Source organism: Pseudophryne corroboree, chromosome 10 (assembly GCF_028390025.1).
Source record: "Pseudophryne corroboree isolate aPseCor3 chromosome 10, aPseCor3.hap2, whole genome shotgun sequence".
NCBI lineage: Eukaryota > Metazoa > Chordata > Amphibia > Anura > Myobatrachidae > Pseudophryne > Pseudophryne corroboree.
Window position 1 is genome coordinate 177,274,120 of NC_086453.1, and position 23,200 is coordinate 177,297,319.

General features: G+C 45.1%; 1 protein-coding gene across 1 annotated transcript in view; it reads right to left on the reverse strand.

Moving 5' to 3' along the window:
- Positions 1 to 13,012, reverse strand: part of CLDN19 (claudin 19) — a 100,520-nt gene extending 87,508 nt beyond the window's left edge. The window contains exon 1 of the mRNA XM_063942953.1: positions 12,483 to 13,012. Within this exon, the coding sequence (XP_063799023.1) occupies positions 12,483 to 12,705 (223 nt within the window). The 5' untranslated portion in view covers positions 12,706 to 13,012. The remainder of the gene's footprint in view (positions 1 to 12,482) is intronic.
- Between the last annotated feature and the right edge of the window lie 10,188 nt (positions 13,013 to 23,200).

Genomic DNA, 23,200 nt, shown 5'->3' on the forward strand with positions numbered 1-23,200 from the left:
TAATTAGCAGTGTAAAAATAAAGCAGCCAGTATTTATCCTGCACAGAAACAAAATAACCACCCAAATCCAACTCTCTCTGCACATGTTATATCTGCCCCCCCTGCAGTGCACATGGTTTTGCCCAATTGCTAAAAAATTTCCTGCTGCGATCAACTTGGAATTACCCCCCATATCTGTTCAAACTGCATGTAGAACAAATCAGAGATTCAGGGCTATACAAAGAAAAGCGGCGTGTATAAATTGGTGGAAGACTTATCAATAACCTATGTTGTGCTAACAAGACCACATTGCTAGCAGAAAATGAAGATCTAAAACAGCTACTAATTAGAGATGAAGGGTTTGGTTCCCTGAGAACTGAACCACCCCAGAACTTCATGCTCCGAGCCAGATTGAGGCCAAACTTCATCATCCCGCTGCCGGAATCTCGCGGGTTTTGCATTCCATACAAACAGATGCGCGTCGCCGCCATTTTCACCATTTTCACTCTGGACTTGGAGAGTGAGGGAAACAGACCTCTGTCTCTGTGGGTGGTGGCATCGGGTGGGGTTAGTGTGTGCACTGTAGGGGTGCTGCTGCAGTCACTGTGGTGTACCTGTGCTGTGTTAGGGGTGTGGTCCTGGCTGTCACTGGTGTGCTGCAGCTGTACATGGGTATTGCTGTCCTGGCTGTCATTGTGTTGTACAGGGTGCAGGGGCACTGTCCTCCTGTATGCTGTAAAATATAGGGGTGCTGTTGGCCTTGTATGTTGTAAAAATGAATGGGTTCAGTTGTTAAAACTTAAAAGCACACTGCTCCTGTATGCTCTAAAATATAGGGGTGCTGCTGGCCCTGTATGTTGCAAAAATTCAGAGGTGCAGCTGTTAAAAATTAAAAGCACACTGCTCCTGTATATTGTAAAATATAGGGGTGCTGTGGTTCAAATAACATTACACTGGCCCTGTATACTATTAAAATTCAGGGGTGCAGTTGTTAAAAATTAAAAGCACACTGCTCCTGTATGCTTTAAAATATGCTGGCCTGTATGTTGCAAAAATTCAGAGATGCAGCTGTTAAAAATTAAAAGCACACTACTCCTGTATGCTGTAAAATATAGAGGTGCTGCTGGCCCTCAATGTTGTAAAAATTCAGGGGTGAAGTTAAAAATTAAAAGCACACTGCTGTATACTGTAAAATATAGGGGTGTTGCTGTTCAAATAACATTACAGTGGCCCTGTATGTTGTAAAAATTCAGGGGTGCAGTTGTTAAAAATTAAAAGCAAACTGCTGTATGCTGTAAAATATAGGGGTGTTGCTGTTCAAATAACATTACACTGGTCCTGTATGTTGTCAAAATTCAGGGGTGCAGTTGTTAAAAATGAAAAGCACACTGCTGCATGCTTTAAAATATAGGGGGTGCTGCTGCTTAGTTGTAAAAATTCAGAGGTGCATTTGTGAAAAATTCTAAGCACATTGCTATGCAGCGGTATGGAAGCGACTTCTGATGAAACAGCCCCAGGTTTAGAGGCTGAGAAAGGCGGCAAGCATTCCGCCCGACACGCTATCCGGTATCCTGGTTATCACTAAAGACCCGACACACAGCTACACGCTTTGGCGGCTCCCGCTACGTAACCACGAGCGAACGGCTTTGGTGGACAAGCCGCGCTCCAACACTATCCTGCGAGTCCTGTCCTCACCCATTGAACTTGACAGCCTCCTCCGTGCCGCTGCATAGCAAGGTGGGCAGCCGGCGCCCACTACCAAGAAGGAGACATCGTTCAATTCCTCCACTTCTAAGGCCAGGGTAAGCTTTGCATGAGACTGTTCAAATAGCGGTTCCAGCTTAAAAGTCACTGTGTTATACATGGTATCAAGTCCATATAAGCTGCCCATAAAGAGCCTTTCTTCATTGGTGGATAAGAGTGTGAGCATTCAAGCTTTTTATCAAGCGTTAGATAACTCAAGTGTACCATTTTCATTGTGGATGGACTCTTAAATTTAAAAGAATATTCAAATAAGCCCTTGAGATCAATTAGCCCATGCATGGAGCTTATTATAAGGAGCATCTGATAAGCACAAATGCTGTACCTTTATCCGGAATACAAGAGGCTACATTTCTAAGGGAGTTTTTACAATGTATCTTACATTTTGTTGATATTTGTAGTTATCAGTGTTTGGTTCATACTACAAAATCACAGGATACTTGGTTTATGTATTGTATTGTGACATATACACATATTAAATATTTTTAATAATAAATTTTATTAATACTGTTTAACGACAGCGCTTCTCTGAGTTTTTTTTCATTATTTTTATGAATTTTTTGGCTTGAGGATCAGCACCTCAATTTGGGAAGCTGCGGTCATAGAACAGTATTGGTATTTTTGTTGTCTTATAGCCGATTACTAGCGCCCACCTACCATTTGATTCTCCGACTGTTGCTGAAATGATGGGTTTGTTAAAGTGTGCATGTCCTGTTTATACAACATGAGGGTGGGTGGGAGGTCCCAAGGACAATTCCATCTTACACTTCTTTTTTTCTTTGATTTATGTGCTCTTTGGGGCCTAGTTTTTAAAACTGTCATCCTGTCTGACACTGCAGTGCCACTCCTAGATGGGCCAGGTGTTTGTGCTGCCCACTTGTATCGCTTAGCATAGTCATCCAGCTACCTTTTTGCAACCTTTTGGCCTAAAAACAATATTGTGAGGTGTTCAGAATAGACTGGAAATGAGTGGAAATCAATGTTATTGAGGTTAATAATTCCGTAAAATCAAAATTACCCTCCCCCCCTCCGCCCCGTCTGTGCTTTTAGCTGTTTTTATGTTTTTTTCAAAACTCATCCAGATCCAAAACCAAAACCCGAAAAGGATGGTTTTGGCAAAACCAATCCAGATCCAAAACACGAGCGGGGATCCAGATCCAAAACCAAAACCCAAAAAGTTTCTGCTGCACATCTCTACTACTAATTAAGATCAAAGAATGTTGTCTGAAAATGGGCTTGCACCTAATGTGAAGAATACAGAGATTGTAACAACTGGCAACCTTAGTTATTTTCACCTAAAAGAAAAAGTTGAAATAGTAGATAGTTTTAACCGACCAGGATCACTAATCAACACTAAAGCAGCGAGCCGACTAGAAACCCGAAGACGAATAGCACTTGGTAAAACAGCCATGAGGGATCTTGATAAGATATTCATGTGTAAGTACAGTATGTATCTTTGCAGAATCATTTTGCTTATGATTTAACCTATGTTTTTTTCAGCAACATCGTATGGGTGTGAAGGCTGGACAGTCAAGAAACAAGACAGCATGAACGGTGTAATGATTACATTACTGCCTCAGAGAACCAGTGGTGCAAGTACAAAAAATGTCTTACGGGTACTGTGTGCGCGCGCCGAAGGCGCGCGCAAAAAAATGGGTGTGGCCAAATGCCACATGGGGCGTGGCCAATGGAAATGGGGGCGTGATACACATATGGGGGAGGGGCAGATACACGTATGACCCCAATAGTGCCAGATACACGTTGCCCCACAGTGCCAGATATACATTGCCCCACAGTGCCAGATACACATTGCCCCACAGTGCCAGATACACATTGCCCCACAGTGCCAGATACAGAAATGCCCCCAGAGTGCCAGATATACATTGCCTCGCAGTGTCAGATACACGTTGCCCCACAGTGCCAGATATACATTGCCCCACAGTGCCAGATATACATTGCCCCACAGTGCCAGATACACATTGCCCCACAGTGCCAGATACAGAAATGCCCCCAGAGTGCCAGATATACATTGCCTCGCAGTGTCAGATACACATTGCCCCACAGTGCCAGATACACATTGACTAACAGTGCTAGATACACATTGCCCCACAGTGCCAGATACAGAAATGCACCCAGAGTGCCAGATATACGTTGCCTCGCAGTGTCAGATACACGTTGCCCCACAGTGCCAGATATACATTGCCCCACAGTGCCAGATATACATTGCCCCACAGTGCCAGATACACATTGCCCCACAGTGCCAGATACAGAAATGCCCCCAGAGTGCCAGATATACATTGCCTCGCAGTGTCAGATACACATTGCCCCACAGTGACAGATATACATTGCCCCACAGTGCCAGATACACATTGACTAACTGCCAGATACACATTGCCCCACAGTGCCAGATACAGAAATGCCCCCAGAGTGCCAGATATACGTTGCCTCGCAGTGTCAGATACACGTTGCCCCACAGTGCCAGATATACATTGCCCCACAGTGCCAGATACACATTGCCCCACAGTGCCAGATACACAAATGCCCCCACTGTGTCAGATATACATTGCCCCCCGTGCCAGATACAGAAATGCCCCTACAGTGCCAGATATGCCCCCAGTGCCAGATATCCCCCAGTGCCAGGTATACATGCCCCCCCAGTGCCAGATATCCCCCAGTGCCAGGTATACATGCCCCCCTGTGCCAGATATCCCCCAGTGCCAGGTATACATGCCCCCCTGTGCCAGATATCCCCCAGTGCCAGGTATACATGCCCCCCTGTGCCAGATATCCCCCAGTGCCAGGTATATATGCCCCCCAGTGCCAGATATCCCCCAGTGCCAGGTATATATGCCCCCCAGTGCCAGGTATATATGCCCCCCAGTGCCAGATATCCCCCAGTGCCAGGCTTTATGCCTCCCAGTGCCAGATATCCCCCAGTGCCAGGTATATATGCCCCCCAGTGCCAGATATCCCCCAGTGCCAGGTATATATGCCCCCCAGTGCCAGGTATATATGCCCCCCAGTGCCAGATATCCCCCAGTGCCAGGTATATATGCCTCCCAGTGCCAGATATCCCCCAGTGCCAGGTATATATGCCCCCCAGTGCCAGATATCCCCCAGTGCCAGGTATATATGCCCCCCAGTGCCAGATATCCCCCAGTGCCAGGTATATATGCCCCCCAGTGCAAGGTATATATGCCCCCCAGTGCCAGATATCCCCCAGTGCCAGATAGAAATGCCCCCCCAGTGCCAGATATCCCCCAGTGCCAGGTATATATGCCCCCCAGTGCCAGATATCCCCCAGTGCCAGATAGAAATGCCCCCCCAGTGCCAGATATCCCCCAGTGCCAGGTATAACCCCCCCCCCCCCCTTCCCTGCTCACCGCTGCCGCTGGCCGCTGCCGTCCTGTGTGAGGGAAGGAGAGCGCAGCCTGTGCCTCTCCTTCCCCTCAGTCTCCGGCGGGTGTCTCACAGTTTAATTCAGCGCCGATCCGTGAGCCAATCAGAGCTCGCACCGCGAGCTCTGATTGGCTCACGGATCGGCGCTGAATTAAACTATGACAGCCGCCGGAGACTGAGGGGAAGGAGAGGCACAGGCTGCGCTCTCCTTCCCTCACATCAGCGGCGGTGCGAGGAGCGGCGGCCCGTCGGTGTGGGTACGGCGTACCCACGGCTAAATTCTTACGGGTACGCCGTACCCACCCGTACCCGCCCACTTGCACCACTGCAGAGAACTGAGGTCATGGGTTCAATTCCCACTACAGCTTTAACTGTATGGAATTTGTATATTCTCCCCGTGCTTGTGATGGTTTCCTCCGGGCACTATGGTTTCCTCCCAAAATCCAAAAATATACTGGTAGGGTAACTGGCTCAATACCAAATTAACCCTAACGTGAGAGAGAGAGAGAGAGAGAGAGAGAGAGAGAGAGAGAGAGAGAGTGTGTGTGTGTGTGTGTGTGTGTGTGTGTGTGTGTGTGTGTGTGTGTGTGTGTGTGTGTGTGTGTGTGTGTGTGTGTGTGTGTGTGTGTGTGTGTGTGTGTGTGTGTGTGTGTGTGTGTGTGTGTACACATGTGGTAGGGAATATAGATTGTAAGCTCCACTGGGGCAGGGACTGATGTGAATGGCCAAATATTCTCTGTAAAGCCCTGCAAAATATGTGTGATTTATAGATAACTGGTAATAAATAAATCAATAAAAATAAGATAGGATTATTACTGACACTTTTGGATTATGGTGCAGGAGATGAATATTACATATACCATGGATTGCCTGAAGAACAAATCAATCGGTATTAGACAAGATAAAACCTAAGCTCTCACTAGAGCCACAAATGACAAGACAGCGCCTTTCCTACTTTGGACACATGTTATGAAAGGGGTCCCTAGAGACAAACATTATGCTTGGAAAGGTTGAAAACCAATGAAAAAGGGAAGACCAGCAGTGAGATGGCTATCCAGTTTATTGGTTTGTATGTATGTATGAACTGCATGTTTTACCTGCTGCTGCACCTGATTATTAGTCTGCATTATCTACACAGATACAACACAAAATAGGAGGGACATCTCAGTACAAGAATAAATGTAATTAAAACTAGTCAAATATATTTAAATGAATTCCCATATTGAACTACATTTATTTGTATGTGATATATGAGTTTTATTTCTGGATATTAAACAAACAGCAATCCATGAAAATAGGATATAAGTAAGAAGCAGAGGCAATTCTCCAGGCCCCCCAAAATGTAATCACAGCTGCATTGCAGAGTTGGAATTGCACTGCAATATAGAGAAGAGGGCGGTGGAGTCCAAACAGGGAATAGGCAACATGGGAGAGAGGAGGGGGAGGAGCTGCTGCAGAGTAATCCAGATCCCAGAGTGATAAAGACTACCCAGCAGCCAGCTGGATAATCCTTTATGGTAAGGAGGACTTTATGTAGAAACATTGAAACATAGAACTTGAAAGCAGATAAGAACCACTTGGCCCATCTAGTCTGCCCTAAACACAAGTATACGCACAGGGCCGGCTCTACCATGAGGCAGCTTTATGCAGCTGCCTATGGGCACCAGCACTTGAAGGGTGGCACTGAGTGGAATCAACAAATGAAGGATGAGTGCTGTGCTCGCCGTGAGGCACCCGCTCCATGCTGAGCTCACCCATGTCAGATCTGCCGTTCCAGGGCTGGAGCCGCATGTCCGGGGGCCTGTCTCTGCCTCCCCTCATTACTTACTCGCTCCCTTCCCCCAACCTGATGACTGGGGACAAGATCCGCTCCCTCCGCCAGGATATTTACCTTTAGATTTATGTCTTTCATTATTCTCATTTTGAAAGATGTCTCTTGTGGTAACTAGCCTACATCAGTATAGTGTTGCTCTATGATTACATTCAGACTATAGCCTAAGGGGTGAATATTGTTATACTGTATGATTCACCATGTTGATTATTATTATTATTATTATTATTAACGTAGCCTATATGACTATATATTATTTATAGGTTTAATATCCATGTTTAGAGCTACTGGGTCCACTTTGTGTTCTAAAATTCTAAATGTATTTAGTGTCGTAATCATGTGGCTACTCTGTGATTTCCAGTAACATTGCTGTTGGTCTCAATATAATTATCTATTTAAATATTCTTTTATAAACCTAAGGTGGCTATACACATTGATTTCTAGCAATGTTGTGGACAGAGTATGTGTTCATAGGGGTAGCAGTTTATTTACCGACGGACACAATACCGACGGCCATTGACCAACAGTCAAAATACCGACAATCATTATGCCGACATAGTCAGAAAACTGATATTTGAAATGCTGACATGTCAAAATGGCGACATGCATTTTTGAGGAATTTTTGCCCCAAAACAGACTTGTTCATACTTTACCTTCCCAGTGGACCTGGAGGGGGAATATAATGCTGTGCCAAGCGTAGCGAGGCACAGTGCCCGAAGCATGGCAAGCACAGCAAGCAATGCGAAGGGACGCAGTTCATTTAGACGGTGTCCATGTCGACCTATGTCGGAACTGACACTAAAAACCACCCAGAAAAAAGCATGTCAGTATTTTGACATGTCGGCATTTCAAATATCGGTATTCTGACTATGTCGGAATTTTGAACATATCGGCATAGTGAATGTCGGTATTTTGACTGTGTTAGTATTTTGTCTGTAGGTCAATGGCTGTCAGGATTATGAGCGTCGGCATTGTGTCCATCTGTAAATCATACTGTACCCATTCATAGAGCTAATTTCCATTCTGTTAAATGCGATGATGTGTATTTTCCAGTATTGTTACTGTTGCTATGGTGAAGGGGAGCACTGTGATGACAGACTTGTGTCTGACATCATCAATTATGAGTCGCCCGATGCATGCACGTGGCCCGCCTCCCGGACACTGCTGGTCACTGAGTGATCTGTCTGTTAAAAGGTGAGAAGTTTGTTATCCTTGTTGATCGGATGAAAATGCCACAATAAAACGGCATTAAAACGTATATACTGTATTGTACGTATCAGATAAGACTGGCATTCCGCTTAAGCTTTTGCATGTAGTGGATGCACTCCCCGGTGTTGCCAATTCCAAAAATTCTCCTGTATTCAATATGAAAGATCCAATATTAAAGCATCTGAAAAGTTAAACTGTGGAACTTAGAAGTTTCTACCTCAGCAGTTTTTCACCTGAGGGGCAGGATAATGGGTTGGGGGGGAAGGGGATGTGATGGTTGTGGTGGTGGGGGGGGGGGCGAGGTGAGAAACCTTGCAGCAGCCTTGTATACACACACACTTACACGTTACGGTTATTTTTTTATTGGGAGCCAATTACCCTACCAGTATATTATTGGATTGTGGGAGGAATCCGGGGTACCCGAAGGACTCTCATTCAAGCATGGAGAGAATGCACAAACACCACACAGATCCATAAAGGGTATCGAACCCAAAACCTCAGTGCTCTCAGGCAGTAATGCTAACCATTATACCATCCTTACTGTCCCCAATGTGTGTGACTGTATGTATGTGTGTGACTATATATGTGTATGTGTGATTGTGTATAAGTGTGAGACTGACTGTATGTATTAATGTATGCATGTGACTGTATGTATGTGCATAGGTAAGAAACTGTATGTATGTGTATAAGTGTGTGACTGTATGTATGTATGTGTGTGTGTGACTATATATGTGTATGTGTGATTGTGTATAAGTGTGAGACTGTATGTATAAATGTATGCATGTGACTGTATGTATGTGCATAGGTATGAAACTGTATGTATGTGTATAAGTGTGTGAGTGTGTGACTGTATGTATGTGTGTGACTGAATGTGTGTGGGAGTCTCATAAGTGGGCATGGCTATCTTGCACTTAGTTATAGCTTGATTTAGAATTTGGATACCCCATTGTAAAAAGATATACATATTATAATATAAAAAGTTCACTTTGCATCATTTATGACTCCCAGTCGTAACCTGAGAACCTCACTACAGGGGTAATTCCAAGTTGATCGCAGTAGGAAATTTTTTAGCAGTTGGGCAAAACCATGTGCACTGCAGGGGGGCAGATATAACATGTGCAGAGAGAGATAGATTTGGGTGTGGTGAGTTCAATCTGCAATCTAACTTGCAGTGTAAAAATAAAACAGCCAGTATTTACCCTGCACAGAAACAATATAACCCACCCAAATCTAACTCTCTCTGCAAATGTTATATCTGCCCCCCCTGCAGTGCACATGGTTTTGTCCAACTGCTAAAAAAATGTCCTGCTGCGATCAACTTGGAATTACCCCCTACGTTGTCACAAATTGTTGGTTGTTTTTTTTCAATAATGTCTGTTTAAATTCTCTGTACCGAAAGCTGCTTCTTCTTTGTCTTTGATCTGCTGTAACTGACACTTTAGAAAGGAGGCATGTTTAAGTATCAAATGCTACAATAACATTTCTTTCTGTGTAATGCAGAGAAGGAAAAGGAACGCACTGTGGGCACAGACTGTAAAACCAGCATAGAGACTTTGAATAGTTTGTTGGTACGTAGTCTATTTAAAAGAAAACTATAGGAATTTTTACCCTGAAATTTAAATTCTACCTCAGCCCTATGGTTTTGTGGTACATTTATATTCGATGGCTCCTTCGGCCAATAGCTCTACCGACACAGCAGCCTAAGCATATTTGAATGTAAACAGTGCTGTGTATTGTCAGATGGAAGCTGATTAGCTAGAGCAGTGTTTAGGTGGGGCAGAGGCTTCAAATTTAAAGAGAATATTGTGCCTGGAGCCATATTTTATCGAGACTGTTCCTTAGGGGCTGGTTAATACAGTATATGTAATCTTTATGGCTGTATCTATAACTGCCAATGTAACTACTATTGGGCCCACCTAACAGTGAAGCCTGATGAGTCTTGCTGTAGTGATTTCTACAGACAGCAGGTGACATACATGTATTAGGTATACCCTTCATCGGAACACACCCTCTCTATCACAGTTTACTCTACAGTTTACTATAATAATAATAATAATAATAATAATCACAGTTTACATTACATGAGGTATATGCAGCATGTATATACACAAGCAATTGTGGAAATACCAGCACTGCAGGACGTGTAGTTGCTGCAGGGCCCAGAGATGAGGGAAGAGTGGGCGTCTGTGAGGTTAGAACTACATGACCAGGCCCTTAAACAAATTTTGCTATGGGACCAGTTGAGGAACTGATCCGACACCCTTGATAGTCAGTCTATATGCCCTGTAAGAATAATGGAAATCGAAATCTGTCTATGACTTATGACATAGAATATACAGTAGTATAACATACAAGCAGGCGAGGAACCATGGTCCAGGAATGCACTTATAATGCATTGTAGTGGCCTTAGTTGTAGGAGGCAGGAAAGTGAAGGGGATTCACAAAAAAAAAGTTGTAGGAGGCAGGAAAGTGAAGGGGATTCACAAAAAAAAAAAAAAAAAAAAATATATATATATATATATATATATATATATATATATATATATATATAGCAATCGAAATCAGCCGGAACTCCAAGGAATCAATCCTTTACCTGCTCCGGTGCCCTCCCTCAGTCAGCAAGACCGTATGTAGTAGGAAATCACACGTTTATATATATATATATATATTTAAATATGTGGATCCAGGTTGAGTATCCCTTATCCAAAATTAAACATCACACATTTTTAGTTCCCCTACTGAGATAATAACACACACTATATATATATATATATATATATATATATATATCATATACCTGACGAAAATGCCAATTTAATAAACGGGCATTGAAACGTTGCATCTTTAATTACTCTGCCTTTGTGAATCATTGGAGTGCCGCACCATCCTGTGTTTGCTATCTGTTTCCTGTGAGGGCACCCGATGTACTATTGCTCATAAGTGGCTGTGCCGGACCCACCTCGTTTTCTATATATATATATATATATATATATATATGCACATAATATATAATTTAGATGTCATCATCTCAGTAGGGGACCCAAAACTGTGGGATTTTCAATTTTGGATAAGGGATACTCATCCTGTATATAAATTATGGGTAGTAATAGTTGGTAGAACCAATCACGTTTAGAAATGACAATATTTGTCTTGTAAAGCACACACAACTCACATACAAAGTGTTATGGTTTTGAATAAGGGATGAGAATTTGTCATTTCATTTGTTGCCTCTGGAAGCAGAATATATAGCATGTTAACAAAATATAAATAAGTGATAATATAGCAAAGATAATAAAATGTAAAATAATCAGAGCCATGACAGGTGCAGGTAATTTTTATATTCTCGTATCCAAGGCAGCTGCCTCTCCTGCCCGACATTTGTCCTGACCCTACAACAAGCAAATGGAAAAGCAGTATATTTGTGTGTGGAGTCATTTTCCCTAAGCCTAGCTGCTCCTAAGAAAATAGATACATACAGTAGGTATTAGGCCTTCATTGTCCCATGGCTTGAGAGCTGTATTCCGTACAACAGCCATAGACCTTGCAATGTAATAAAAGAGAAATACTATACCTGTATATACTAGTATGCCAAGCACTTACCCTACATTGCCCTGCATGGCTGTATCAACAGCACTTGCAATCATAGGTCATGGGAATAATTCCTGTTTAAGTAGCTGTTTGAGCTGCATTCAACTCTATTAAATGGTAGCTCAATGCAGGCTGAACTACTATGTGCTTATGTACACATAACCTTCATCAGCTGCCTCTGTTACCTATTTGTACTAGCCCCAGTCCTTGTAAGCCAGGCATAATAAATTATACATTATGGGTATAACTGAAGGGTAGTTATGTCAGTACTTGTGTTATTATTCATACATTTTTCTCTCCAATTTACCAGTAAGCAGTTAGTAATTGTTTTAGAAGTCATTATTAATACAATTTTCTGTCACCAGCGACTACTTGTTGTTACGTTAGCCTGCCAGCTCTAATTTGTCTTTGGGATTAAGTGTTACTTAGGCTATGTACATCTCTGTGCCATAAATCTTACTCAGACTAATTAGCTAAAACTGTTACACTTGCTGTCCTTGGCTTTCTCAACAGCCAACATTGTAGAATTATCCCCAGGCCATTTATTATATACACATACAGTATTTAAAGATTTAAAAAAATGATGTACAATTAAACACATAATATGAATTCATGCATTGAAATTGCCAGCATTAGGGAAATAAATAGGGCATTTTTCCAATACTAGAATAATTGCTTAGGAATTGAGGTGTGCATGTCACATTTTATTACATACCATCCAAGGAGAGCAGAGAGTCATAGACTTTGCACTGCACTTGCCCAGTGCTTTGAGAAGCACATGACATCCACAGGCCCTCATACAGTCCTACTGCTGTGATAATCGCATCTCCGGCATATGACGACTGCTTCCACTGAGGTAATGCTGTGGTGGAGATGATCCCTATCCACCCTCCCAAAGCCAGAAAATAGCCAAGAAGCTGGATTCCTGAATTTGCCATAATGAAGTGGGTTTTTTCCTTAAATAAAGTTAGTAAATCAAATTAAAAAAGTATCCACTTAATTGCAATTTTAGGACAGATGTGGGTCAACGCAATTATCTTCACCAGTTTCAAAAAGCCACTTTCCTTGCAGAGTGGTGAAACCAGAAGTGACAGATCAGTAGCAATTCATGACAAAGTTCTCCCAGGCTGAGATGTGTATGGGACAGTTGGATTTCCAGAACTTCATGTTTACACTTGACTGAATCTCTAGGACACTCAGGGGACAAAGTGGTAATAAAAAAAAAACATACACACACTAATGTCTTCATCTGTAAGCAGCTTTCAGAATGCAAGGGGGCCAATCCTTGGATTAATGGAATTCATAGTAACACCCACAGAGGAAAAGGCAGGAAACTTGGAATTTAGAATTAACACATTGCAAACTGGAGAGAGCTGGACTGTGGACTGTACTCAAATCATATAATTATTAAATCTATCTATCCATGTATATGTGTGTGTGTGTGTGTGTGTGTGTGTGTGTGTGTGTGTGTGTGTGTGTGTGTGTGTGTGTGTGTGTATATATATATATATATTTCAAGAAGAATTTTTAGATCAGTGCGCTTCTCTGTAGCTGATCCTTTTCTTATAAAGTCTGGTCCACAGACAACTGCCCGATATTCGGGTTTCAGTACATTATTTATATATATATATATATATATATATATATATATATATATATATATATATATATATATATATATATATATATATATATATATATATATATATATATGGGTATATGGGTCGCACTCACGTTTTGATCATAGTCCATCCGCTGGGGTGTCATCCAAAGAAGTTCTCACGAACATCCAATTGTATATAGAAAGAAATTGGAGCACTCACCAGTCTCAATACTCAAATATGCACCAGATTTATTTGTATTGACAGCATAATTCAGCTGTGCCTCACAGCCTATGCTGCAGATGGATGATTGGATGGTTAAGACAGCTTTCCTTGAATATTATTGAATATCTCCTGATGATGGTCAGCAAGGACCGAAAACGTTTGAGATACCCTGTATGCTGGAAGGTACACTTGTTACCACATAGGCTGTGAGGCACAGCTGAATTATGCTGTCAATACAAATAAATCTGGTGCATATTTGAGTATTGAGACTGGTGAGTGCTCCAATTTCTTTCTATATATATATATATATATATATATATATATATATATCTATCTAAAGAAAAATTTTTGGGAACTAAGCGCACAAGTGTCAAAGAAATAACACGTAAATAATTTATAAAATTGCTTATTAAAAAACACTCCCCATTAATATCTGTGGGTGGCTGCTAAAAAACAGTGTATTTGTGAAACATGGATAAAATAGTAAAGAATTACGTTCTAAAGTACCTACTAGTGTAAACGTACAAGGTGCAAAATGTGCTCAAGTGAACAAATATTTTGGGAATGGACTTAGGGGGTCATTCCGACCTGATCGCATGCTAACTATTTTTTGCAGCACTGCGATCAGGTCAAAACTCGGTAAAACTGCGCATGCGTATGCACCGCAATGTGCAGGCGCATCGTACGGGTACAAAGCGGATCGGTGCTGAGTAATGGATTTAACGAAGAATCCATTCGCACAGACGATCACAATAAGATTGACAGGAAGAAGGCATTTATGGTTGTCATCTGACCATTTTCAGGAAGTGGCTGGAAAAACGCAGGCGTGTCCAAGCGTTTGCAGGGCGGGTGTCTGACGTCAAATCCGGGACCGGACAGACTGAAGTGATCGCAGCGGCTGAGTAAGTTCAGACCTACTCAGACTTTTTTGTGCCTCTTGGCTGCACAAGCGTTCGCACACTTGCAAAGCGAAAATACACTCCCCCATAGATGGCTACTATCTGATCGCAGCACTGCAACAAATAGCTAGTGTGCGATCAGGTCGGAATGACCCCCAAAGCTTCTTAGTTGGCGTCTTCGGTCGTCAGACCAGCATATAGTCAAGGTGTATATAAAAGAACGGAGAAAATATAAAGACCATCATGTGTAACGTCTTAACTGCATATTTGTTTATACAACAGATACTGTGTAAAATCTAGGGAAAGCAATCACAACCAACAAGGTTTTTCCTTTTTTCAAAAACACAGTTTTAATCTCAACAAATACATACTTAAAAACAAGTAAATAACAAATAGCAGGCAATGTTAGGTAGCACACATACAAGAGGTCAGAAATATAAAGGCTTATCTGTCCAAGGTGGCATTCCTGGATACAGCAAGAGTTCCTGTATACAGGTTGAGTATCCCATATCCAAATATTCTGAAATGCAGAATATTCCGAAATACGTGAAACCTTTGTGTAAATTAATTGTGTGTACGTACACAAACTTCATTTAATGCACGTTATGAAAAATATTGGATAAAATGACTTTCAGGCTGTGTGTATAAGGTGTATATGAAACATAAATGCATTCTGTGCTTATACTAGGGTCCCATAGACATTATATCTCATTATGGTATGCAACTATTTCAAAATACGGAAAAATCCCATGTCCAAAATAATTCTGATTTCAAGCATTTTGGATATAGGATATTCAGCCCCTGAACATTGGGGATCCGAGTCCACCCGAGCAGTTGAGGGTATTCCCGCAAGACTCGGATCCCACATCGAGGCCGAATGTCATCTTCCCAGCATTGGATTCTCGCTGGACTTGGATTCCACATAAGGAGCCGCGGCCAGGACTCGGCGCCATTTCACTCAGTGAATGCTGACAAATGCTGTGCTATACTCTGCTGTTTAAGCTGTGTCCATCCACAGACTCTAAACTAATTGTGGCTGTGCTGTAGGGTGGTCTTCAGTATGCCGACTGTCGGGATCCTGGCGCACAGTATACCGGCGCCGGAGTCCCGACAGCCGGCATACCGACACTTTTTCTCCCTCGTGGGGGTCCATGACCCCCTTGGAGGGAGAATAAAATAGCGTGGCACGCGTAGCGCGACACCGTGCCCGCAGCGTGGCAAGCGCAGCGAGCCCACATGGGGCTCATTTACGCTCGCCACACTGTCGGTATGCCAGCGGTCGGGCTCCCGGCGCCGGTATGCTGGTCACCGGGAGCCCGGCCACCGGCATACCATACTACACCCGTTCAGTATAGTGACTATGTATATACGGGCACGCTGCTCTGTACTCTGCTGATTAGGCTGTGATGTGTCCATCCAGAGACTCCAGACTAATTGTGGCTGTGCAGTATAGTGACTGTGTATATACAGGTACGCTGCTGTGTGTTGCACTTTACTCTGCTGTTTCAGCTGTGTTGTGTCCAGAGCAGTGGTGTAAGTAGAAAAAATGTCTCAATGCAACTGTGCGGGTGCACCAAAGGCACGTGCACCAAAAATTGATATGGCCACATGCCACACAGGGCTGGGCCAATGAAAATGGGGACGTGATACATATATGACCCCAATAGCGCAGTGCCAGATACATATATGCCCCCAATAGTGCCAGATACACATATGCCCCAGTAGTGCAGTGCCAGATACACATATGCCCCCAATAGTGTAGTGCCAGATACACATATGCCCTCACAGTGCCAGATACACATATGCCCCCAGTAGTGCAGTGCCAGATACACATATGCCCCAACAGTGCCAGATACACATATGCCCTCATGGTGCCAAATATATACTCAAAATGCAAGATACACATATGCCCCATGGTGCTAGATATGCCCCCACAGTGCCAGATACACATATGCCCCCACAGTGACAGGTAAACATGTCTTCACAGTGCCAGATATGCCCCCACAGTGCCAGATATGCCCCCACAGTGCCAGGTACACACATGCCCCCCACCCCACAGTGCTGCTCACCACTGCTGCTCTGGTTGCCTTTGCTGCTGCTGTGCGTGTGTGTCAAGGGAGGAGAGCGCAGTGTGTGCCTCTCCTGCCTTTCAGTGCTCAGTCCGCCAGCGGCATGTAGGATCTCAAGCCGTTTGTGAGCCAATCAGAGCTTGCAGACCGGCAGCCAATCAGGAGCTACCGCTGCCGGCGGCTGGTTTAAGATCGTACAGGCCTCTGTCACCGGACATAGCAATGAGAGACAGAAGAGGCGTGCACTGCGCTCTCCTCCCATGACAGCTGACACACACACACCACTGCTGCCAGGCTGAGCACTAAGGGGCAGGAGAGGCATGAGCTACACTCTTCTCCCCTGACACACACACACAGCAGCGGCTGCAAGTACAGGTGGATGGCCAATGGCACTGCATACTGACTGTCAATTTCTTACCAGTATGCAGACTGCCATACTTGCAGCACTGTCCAGAGACTCCAGACTCACAAGTGGCTATGCTCTGTATAGTGGCTGTGTATAGGGTGCACACTGCTGTATGCTGTGCTGTACTCTGCTGTAAATTGTACTGTTTGGTGCGCTTTACCCTAGTGCACTTCGTGCATGAGCATCTATAAGCCCTGTGATCCACGCAGTTTGAACCGAGCTGCAAAGTTTTAAAAATAGAAAAAATAAAAAAGTAAAATATATATCTATTGTTAGTTTGTTTGCACTGGTTGGTGTGCTTTACCCTAGTATGCTTTGTTCACATGCATCTATAAGCCCTGTGATCCATGCAGTTTAAACCTAGCTGCAAGTTTGTAAATAGAAAAATAAATAAATAAAATATCGGTGAAAACAATGGCCCTCATTCCGAGTCGTTCGCTCGGTAATTTTCTTCGCATCGCAGCGTTTTTCTGCTTAGTACGCATGCGCAATGTTCGCACTGCGACTGCGCCAAGTAATTTTGCTATGAAGATAGTATTTTTACTCACGGCTTTTTCTTCGCTCCGGCGATCGTAGTGTGATTGACAGGAAATGGGTGTTACTGGGCGGAAACACGGCGTTTTATGGGCGTGTGGATAAAAACGCTACCGTTTCCGGAAAAAAAGCGGGAGTGGCTGGAGAAACGGAGGAGTGTCTGGGCGAACGCTGGGTGTGTTTGTGACGTCAAACCAGGAACGACAAGCACTGAACTGATCGCAGATGCAGAGTAAGTCTGAAGCTTCTCTGAAACTGCTAAGTAGTTTGTAATCGCATTATTGCGAATACATCGTTCGCAATTTTAAGAAGCTAAGATTCACTCCCAGTAGGCGGCGGCTTAGCGTGTGTAACTCTGCTAAAATCGCCTTGCGAGCGAACAACTCGGAATGAGGGCCAATATTGTGATCTTTGACATGGTCAAAATTTACTGGAAATGACTGGATATTACTGTTATTGAGGTTGATAATAATCTGGGAACAAAAAAAAAAAAAAAAAGTCCCAAATAATGAGATTATAGCATTTTGGTCACTTAAAAAAAAAAAAAAATCCATATCCAAAGCCAGTCACAGCATTTTGGCAAATCCAAAGCTGGACAATGAATCAGAGCCAAATCCAAATCCAGCAAAAATTGTCCGGCACGTATATCTAAAAAAATGTCTCCAAATTCTTCAGTCTTTTGGAAATTCCAGGAGAGTAGGAATGTATGCCCTAGTATAGGGCCTGATTCAGCGATAAACGGAACACATTACTGCTGCATCTTTCGACACAGCAGCAATGTGTAAAATTGATAATACAGCAGGAGGCATCTGTGATCCGAGTGACAAGTCCAAATACCCAGCATCGCATCACCATCGTGACAGTCAGCCAAAGCTTATTTAGGAAGACTGGAACTGCTTAGCCAAGGACAGAAAATCGATGTTGGAAGAAACAGACTTAGCACTCCCAGTAAACATGAACACTGGCCAGCTTCACCCCTCCTCCAAACACCATCTGCCTGTTAAACAGGCTGCTGCTTAGGGGGCACTGCGTGCAATCATGCAGGAACTCAACTATACATGCACAGAATGGGTCCTGTACATGCGCAGTCTAATCACCATCGGAGATGTACAAAAACCATCAGGTTTTTGCATACATGTCCGAATCAGGCCCATAGTGAGGAGCAGTGGCACCGAGGGGGCGTGGGTACTCTTTACCCGGGCCTGGGCCTGTTGGAGGGGCCCAGGTCCCGCTGCCCCTCCTTTCCCCAATGTACACAGCACCAGCATGGAGCCGATAAATAGTGGACACTGCAGCAATTGCAGCCTCTCTCCCCAGTGCAGCACACATGTTGCTGTGTGCTGCACTATGGAGAGAGGCACTGCAGCAGCGTCCTCTCTTACCCTGTTTGACATGTGTGGGGGGGTGAGCAATCGCACCCGCAACCTCTTCCCCCCAGCAGGCATCGCTGTCACCCCCTGCTTCTCACCAGGCCAATATTTGTAAAGATGGGGTGTGGCCTGCATTGGTCACACCCCCCTCAGATTACCTGGGCCTGGCACAGCTGTCATCACCCCTGGTGAGGGATGAGAACTGTGGCAAAGAACTTCTAAAACCCATTTCACACTAAGTAATGTGTATTATGGGCATTACTAATGTGGGGCATATGTGTAAGGTGCATTACTGTGTGGAATTATGGGCATTACTAATGTGGGCATATGTGTTAGGTGCATTATTGTGTGAAATTTTGTGTATTATGGGCATTGCTAATGTGGGGCATAAGTGTAAAGTGCATTGCTGTGAGGAATTGTGTGTATTATGGGCATTACTAATGTGGGGCATAAGTGTAAAGTGCATTACTATGTGGAATTATGTGTATTATGGGCATTACTAATGTGGGGCATATGTGTAAGGTGCATTACTGGGTGACATTATGTGTATTATGGGCATTACTAATGTGGGGCATATGTGTAAGGTGCATCACTGTGTGGAATTATGTGTATTATGGGCATTACTAATGTGGGGCATATGTGTAAGGTGCATTACTGGGTGACATTATGTGTATTATGGGCATTACTAATGTGGGGCATATGTGTAAGGTGCATGACTGGGTGGAATTATGTGTATTATGGGCATTACTAATGTGGGGCATATGTGTAAGGTGCATGACTGGGTGGAATTATGTGTATTATGGGCATTACTGATGTGGGGCATATGTGTAAGGGGCATTATTGGGTGACATTATGTGTATTATGGGCATTATGCAGGGTTTACCCCCCCCCCCCCCGGTGGGCCCCACTGCCTGAGCATTGCTGGGTCAGATGCAGAACTAGCGGCGGCGCTAGGGGGCAACAGCCCAAATTCTGTCTAGGGCATCAAATTGGCTAGGGCCGGCTTTGACCCTCCCCACTACTTGCTCATGGCTACGCCATCTTTCTGGTCATACACAGGTCAGTAGAGAGCCTGGCTGGGTCCAGGTAGTTTTCAGGGGGCGTGACCTAATCACAGAAGACGTGGCCATGCACCCTTCCTGTAAAAAATACAGGAATAAAGTGTACTCTAAGCACCTCCATGGCCACCTTGCAGCCCAGCACACAGCAGCGTGTCCTAAGGAGAAGAGCTGCTGCTGCTAGGTATGGTAAGCAGGGGGGAATTGGGCCCCCACTGGGCCCCTGCATCAGACCCAGCCCCCCTTTGTCCTCTTCGGCGCCCCTGGTTATACATTCGTAAAGATGGTCCATGTGCCAGAGACATTGATAGCTCCAATGCCAAGCCATCTTTTTGAGCATATCAATGTGGGGTGCCACATGGACGGCCCTATATGTGCAACATGGGGCACTTTTAGGTCCATGTGCATCACAAACCATGCACCCATGATAGATACGCCACTAGGAGGATAGGTTATTAATAATTAGTGATTGGCTCACTATTAACCCCAGCTCTTTCGTTTGATGAGAATATGGATTTATCTAAAGTGAAATTTTTAACCAGGCAGCTTTTCATCGGCATTGGACAGGCTGTATTTAGGGTGAGTGTGCAGTCCACCAGAAGATTGCTTTGCAATCAGTGTGACCCCTAAGTGCCAGCAGCAGAGAGAGGCTTTGTCTTCACTCTCCAGCTCAGTGGGTTAATGAACGTGTGTGGGACTAAACTCAATTACGTCATGGTTCTACAACAAAGACACTCATTGAAAAATAATTTATTAAACAGTGTGTGCATTAGCAAAATGAAATCACAACAAAAGAATCATATACTGTAGTTGTACTGAACAGAAACAAAGTATGGATGTCAAGAAAAGTAATGTATGTACCATTGTTTAATCTAGAAAGAAGGAGCTAGCATTACTTTCAGCATTCATTTCAGCTTTATATCAGTAATGCTAACAAATAATAAACTGTTTTCAATATTTATTTCAAAACATCAACTTCCTTTGTGGTGTAAATGTTTATGTCTGGTACAATTAAATATACAGTAAATAAATATACACACTCATACAACACAGCTTGATCTTGTAAATTCAAGCTGTCCTATGGGGCACTTAAGTATTGTCCCACCATTTATATAGGTATATTGGAGGTCATTCCGAGTTGATCGTAGCTGTGCTAAATTTAGCACAGCTACGATCATCTTCCCTGACATACGGGGGGACGCCCAGCACAGAGCTAGTCCGCCCCGCATGTCAGTGCCGCCCCCCCCCCCCCCCCCCCGCCCGCCCAAATACAAAAGCATCGCACAGCGCAGATGCTTTTGTATTTAAGGAGTAACTCCCGGCCAGTGCAGCTCCTGCGGCTTGCCGGGAGTTGTTTGTCGCTGCCGCTGGCCGCAGCGGCTGTGAGAGACGTCACGCAGCTGCCGTGGCCCGCCCCCCCCAATGGTCCGGCCACGCCTGTGTTGGTCGGACCGCACCTCTTAAATGGCGGCTTAACGCCGCCGTTCAGCCCCCTCGCCGCCTAGCGACCGCCTCTGTCTCTGAGGCGATCAATAGGTAACGAAGGTTGCCATGCGCCGGGGCATGCGCAGTTCCGACCCGGCGCCAGAGCCGGATTAAGGGGGGGTCCGGGGGATACGTACCCCGGGCCCCCCTTTCCAAAAGGGCCCCCTGCTACACCGCAGATCGGATTTCTCTTCCGATCCGATCTGCGGTGCTGTGCTCCGCTCCCCGGCTCCCTTAGAACAGATTGACATGCGGACGAGCGTCCGCATGTCAATCTGCGGTCTCCTCTCCCTCCCTGCTGTGTTGGAGGGACACGGAGCGCATCGCGCGTCTCTCCTGTGTCCCTCCCTCGCTCTCCCCCGGCCGGTCTAAGGAAGTGCCGTTCGTGAGCTCTGATTGGCTCACGAACCGGCACTTCCTGTATTAGACCAGCGGGGGGAGAGCCAGGGAGGGACACAGGAGAGACGCGCGATGCGGTCCGTGTCCCTCCAACACAGGGGGGGGGGGAGCAGGCACTTGGGGCATATACCTGGCACTGTGGGGGGCAGATCTGGCACTGGGGGCATTATCCTGGCACTGTGGGGGGCAGATCTGGCACTGGGGGCATATACCTGGCACTGTGGGGGGGGGGAGATCTGGCACTGGGGGCATATACCTGGCACTGTGGGGGGCAGATCTGGCACTGGGGGGCATATACATGGCACTGTGGGGGGGAAGATCTGGCACTGGGGGCATATACCTGGCACTGTGGGGGGCAGATCTGGCACTTGGGGCATATACCTGGCACTGTGGGGGGCAGATCTGGCACTGGGGGCATATACCTGGCACTGTGGGGGGCAGATCTGGCACTGGGGGCATATACCTGGCACTGTGTGGGGGGGAGATCTGGCACTGGGGGCATATACCTGGCACTGTGGGGGGCAGATCTGGCACTGGGGGGCATATACCTGGCACTGTGGGGGGGAAGATCTGGCACTGGGGGCATATACCTGGCACTGTGGGGGGCAGATCTGGCACTGGGGGCATATACCTGGCACTGTGGGGGGCAGATCTGGCACTGGGGGCATATACCTGGCACTGTGGGGGCAGATCTGGCACTGGGGGCATATACCTGGCACTGTGGGGGGAAGATCTGGCACTGGGGGCATATACCTGGCACTGTGGGGGAATATTTGGCACTGGGGGGAGCAGGCACTGAGGGGGCATATGTGGCACTGGGGGGGGGGGTATATGTGGCACTGGGGGCATGTACCTGGTACTGTGGGGGAATATCTGGCACTAGGGGCATATACCTGGCACTGTAGGGGAATATCTGGCACTGGGGGCATATGTGGCACTGGGAGCATGGCCCTAGCAACAAGCACTACCCCCTAGCAACGAGCATGACACCCAGTGCATGAAACCCCTGGCAACGAGCATGACACCCTGAGCATGAAAACCTCTGGCACCGTGCATGGAACCAAGAGCATGAAACCCCTGGCAACGAGCAGGTAATTTAAAAGTAATTAGAAGCCTTACTGTAGAACTTAATGTGTAATGGGCATTACGGTGTGTGGCATAATGTATCACGGACATTGCGTGTGTGTCATAATGTATCAGGCATTACGGTGTGTTGTATACTATATCACGGGCATTGTGGTATGTGGTATAATGTCTCAGGATCATTGTGGTGTGTGTCATACTGTGTCACAGACATTGTATGTGCTATAATGTATCAGGGGCATTGCAGTGTGTAGCATAATGTATAACGGGCATTGCGATTCCTGTCATAATGTGTCACAGGCAT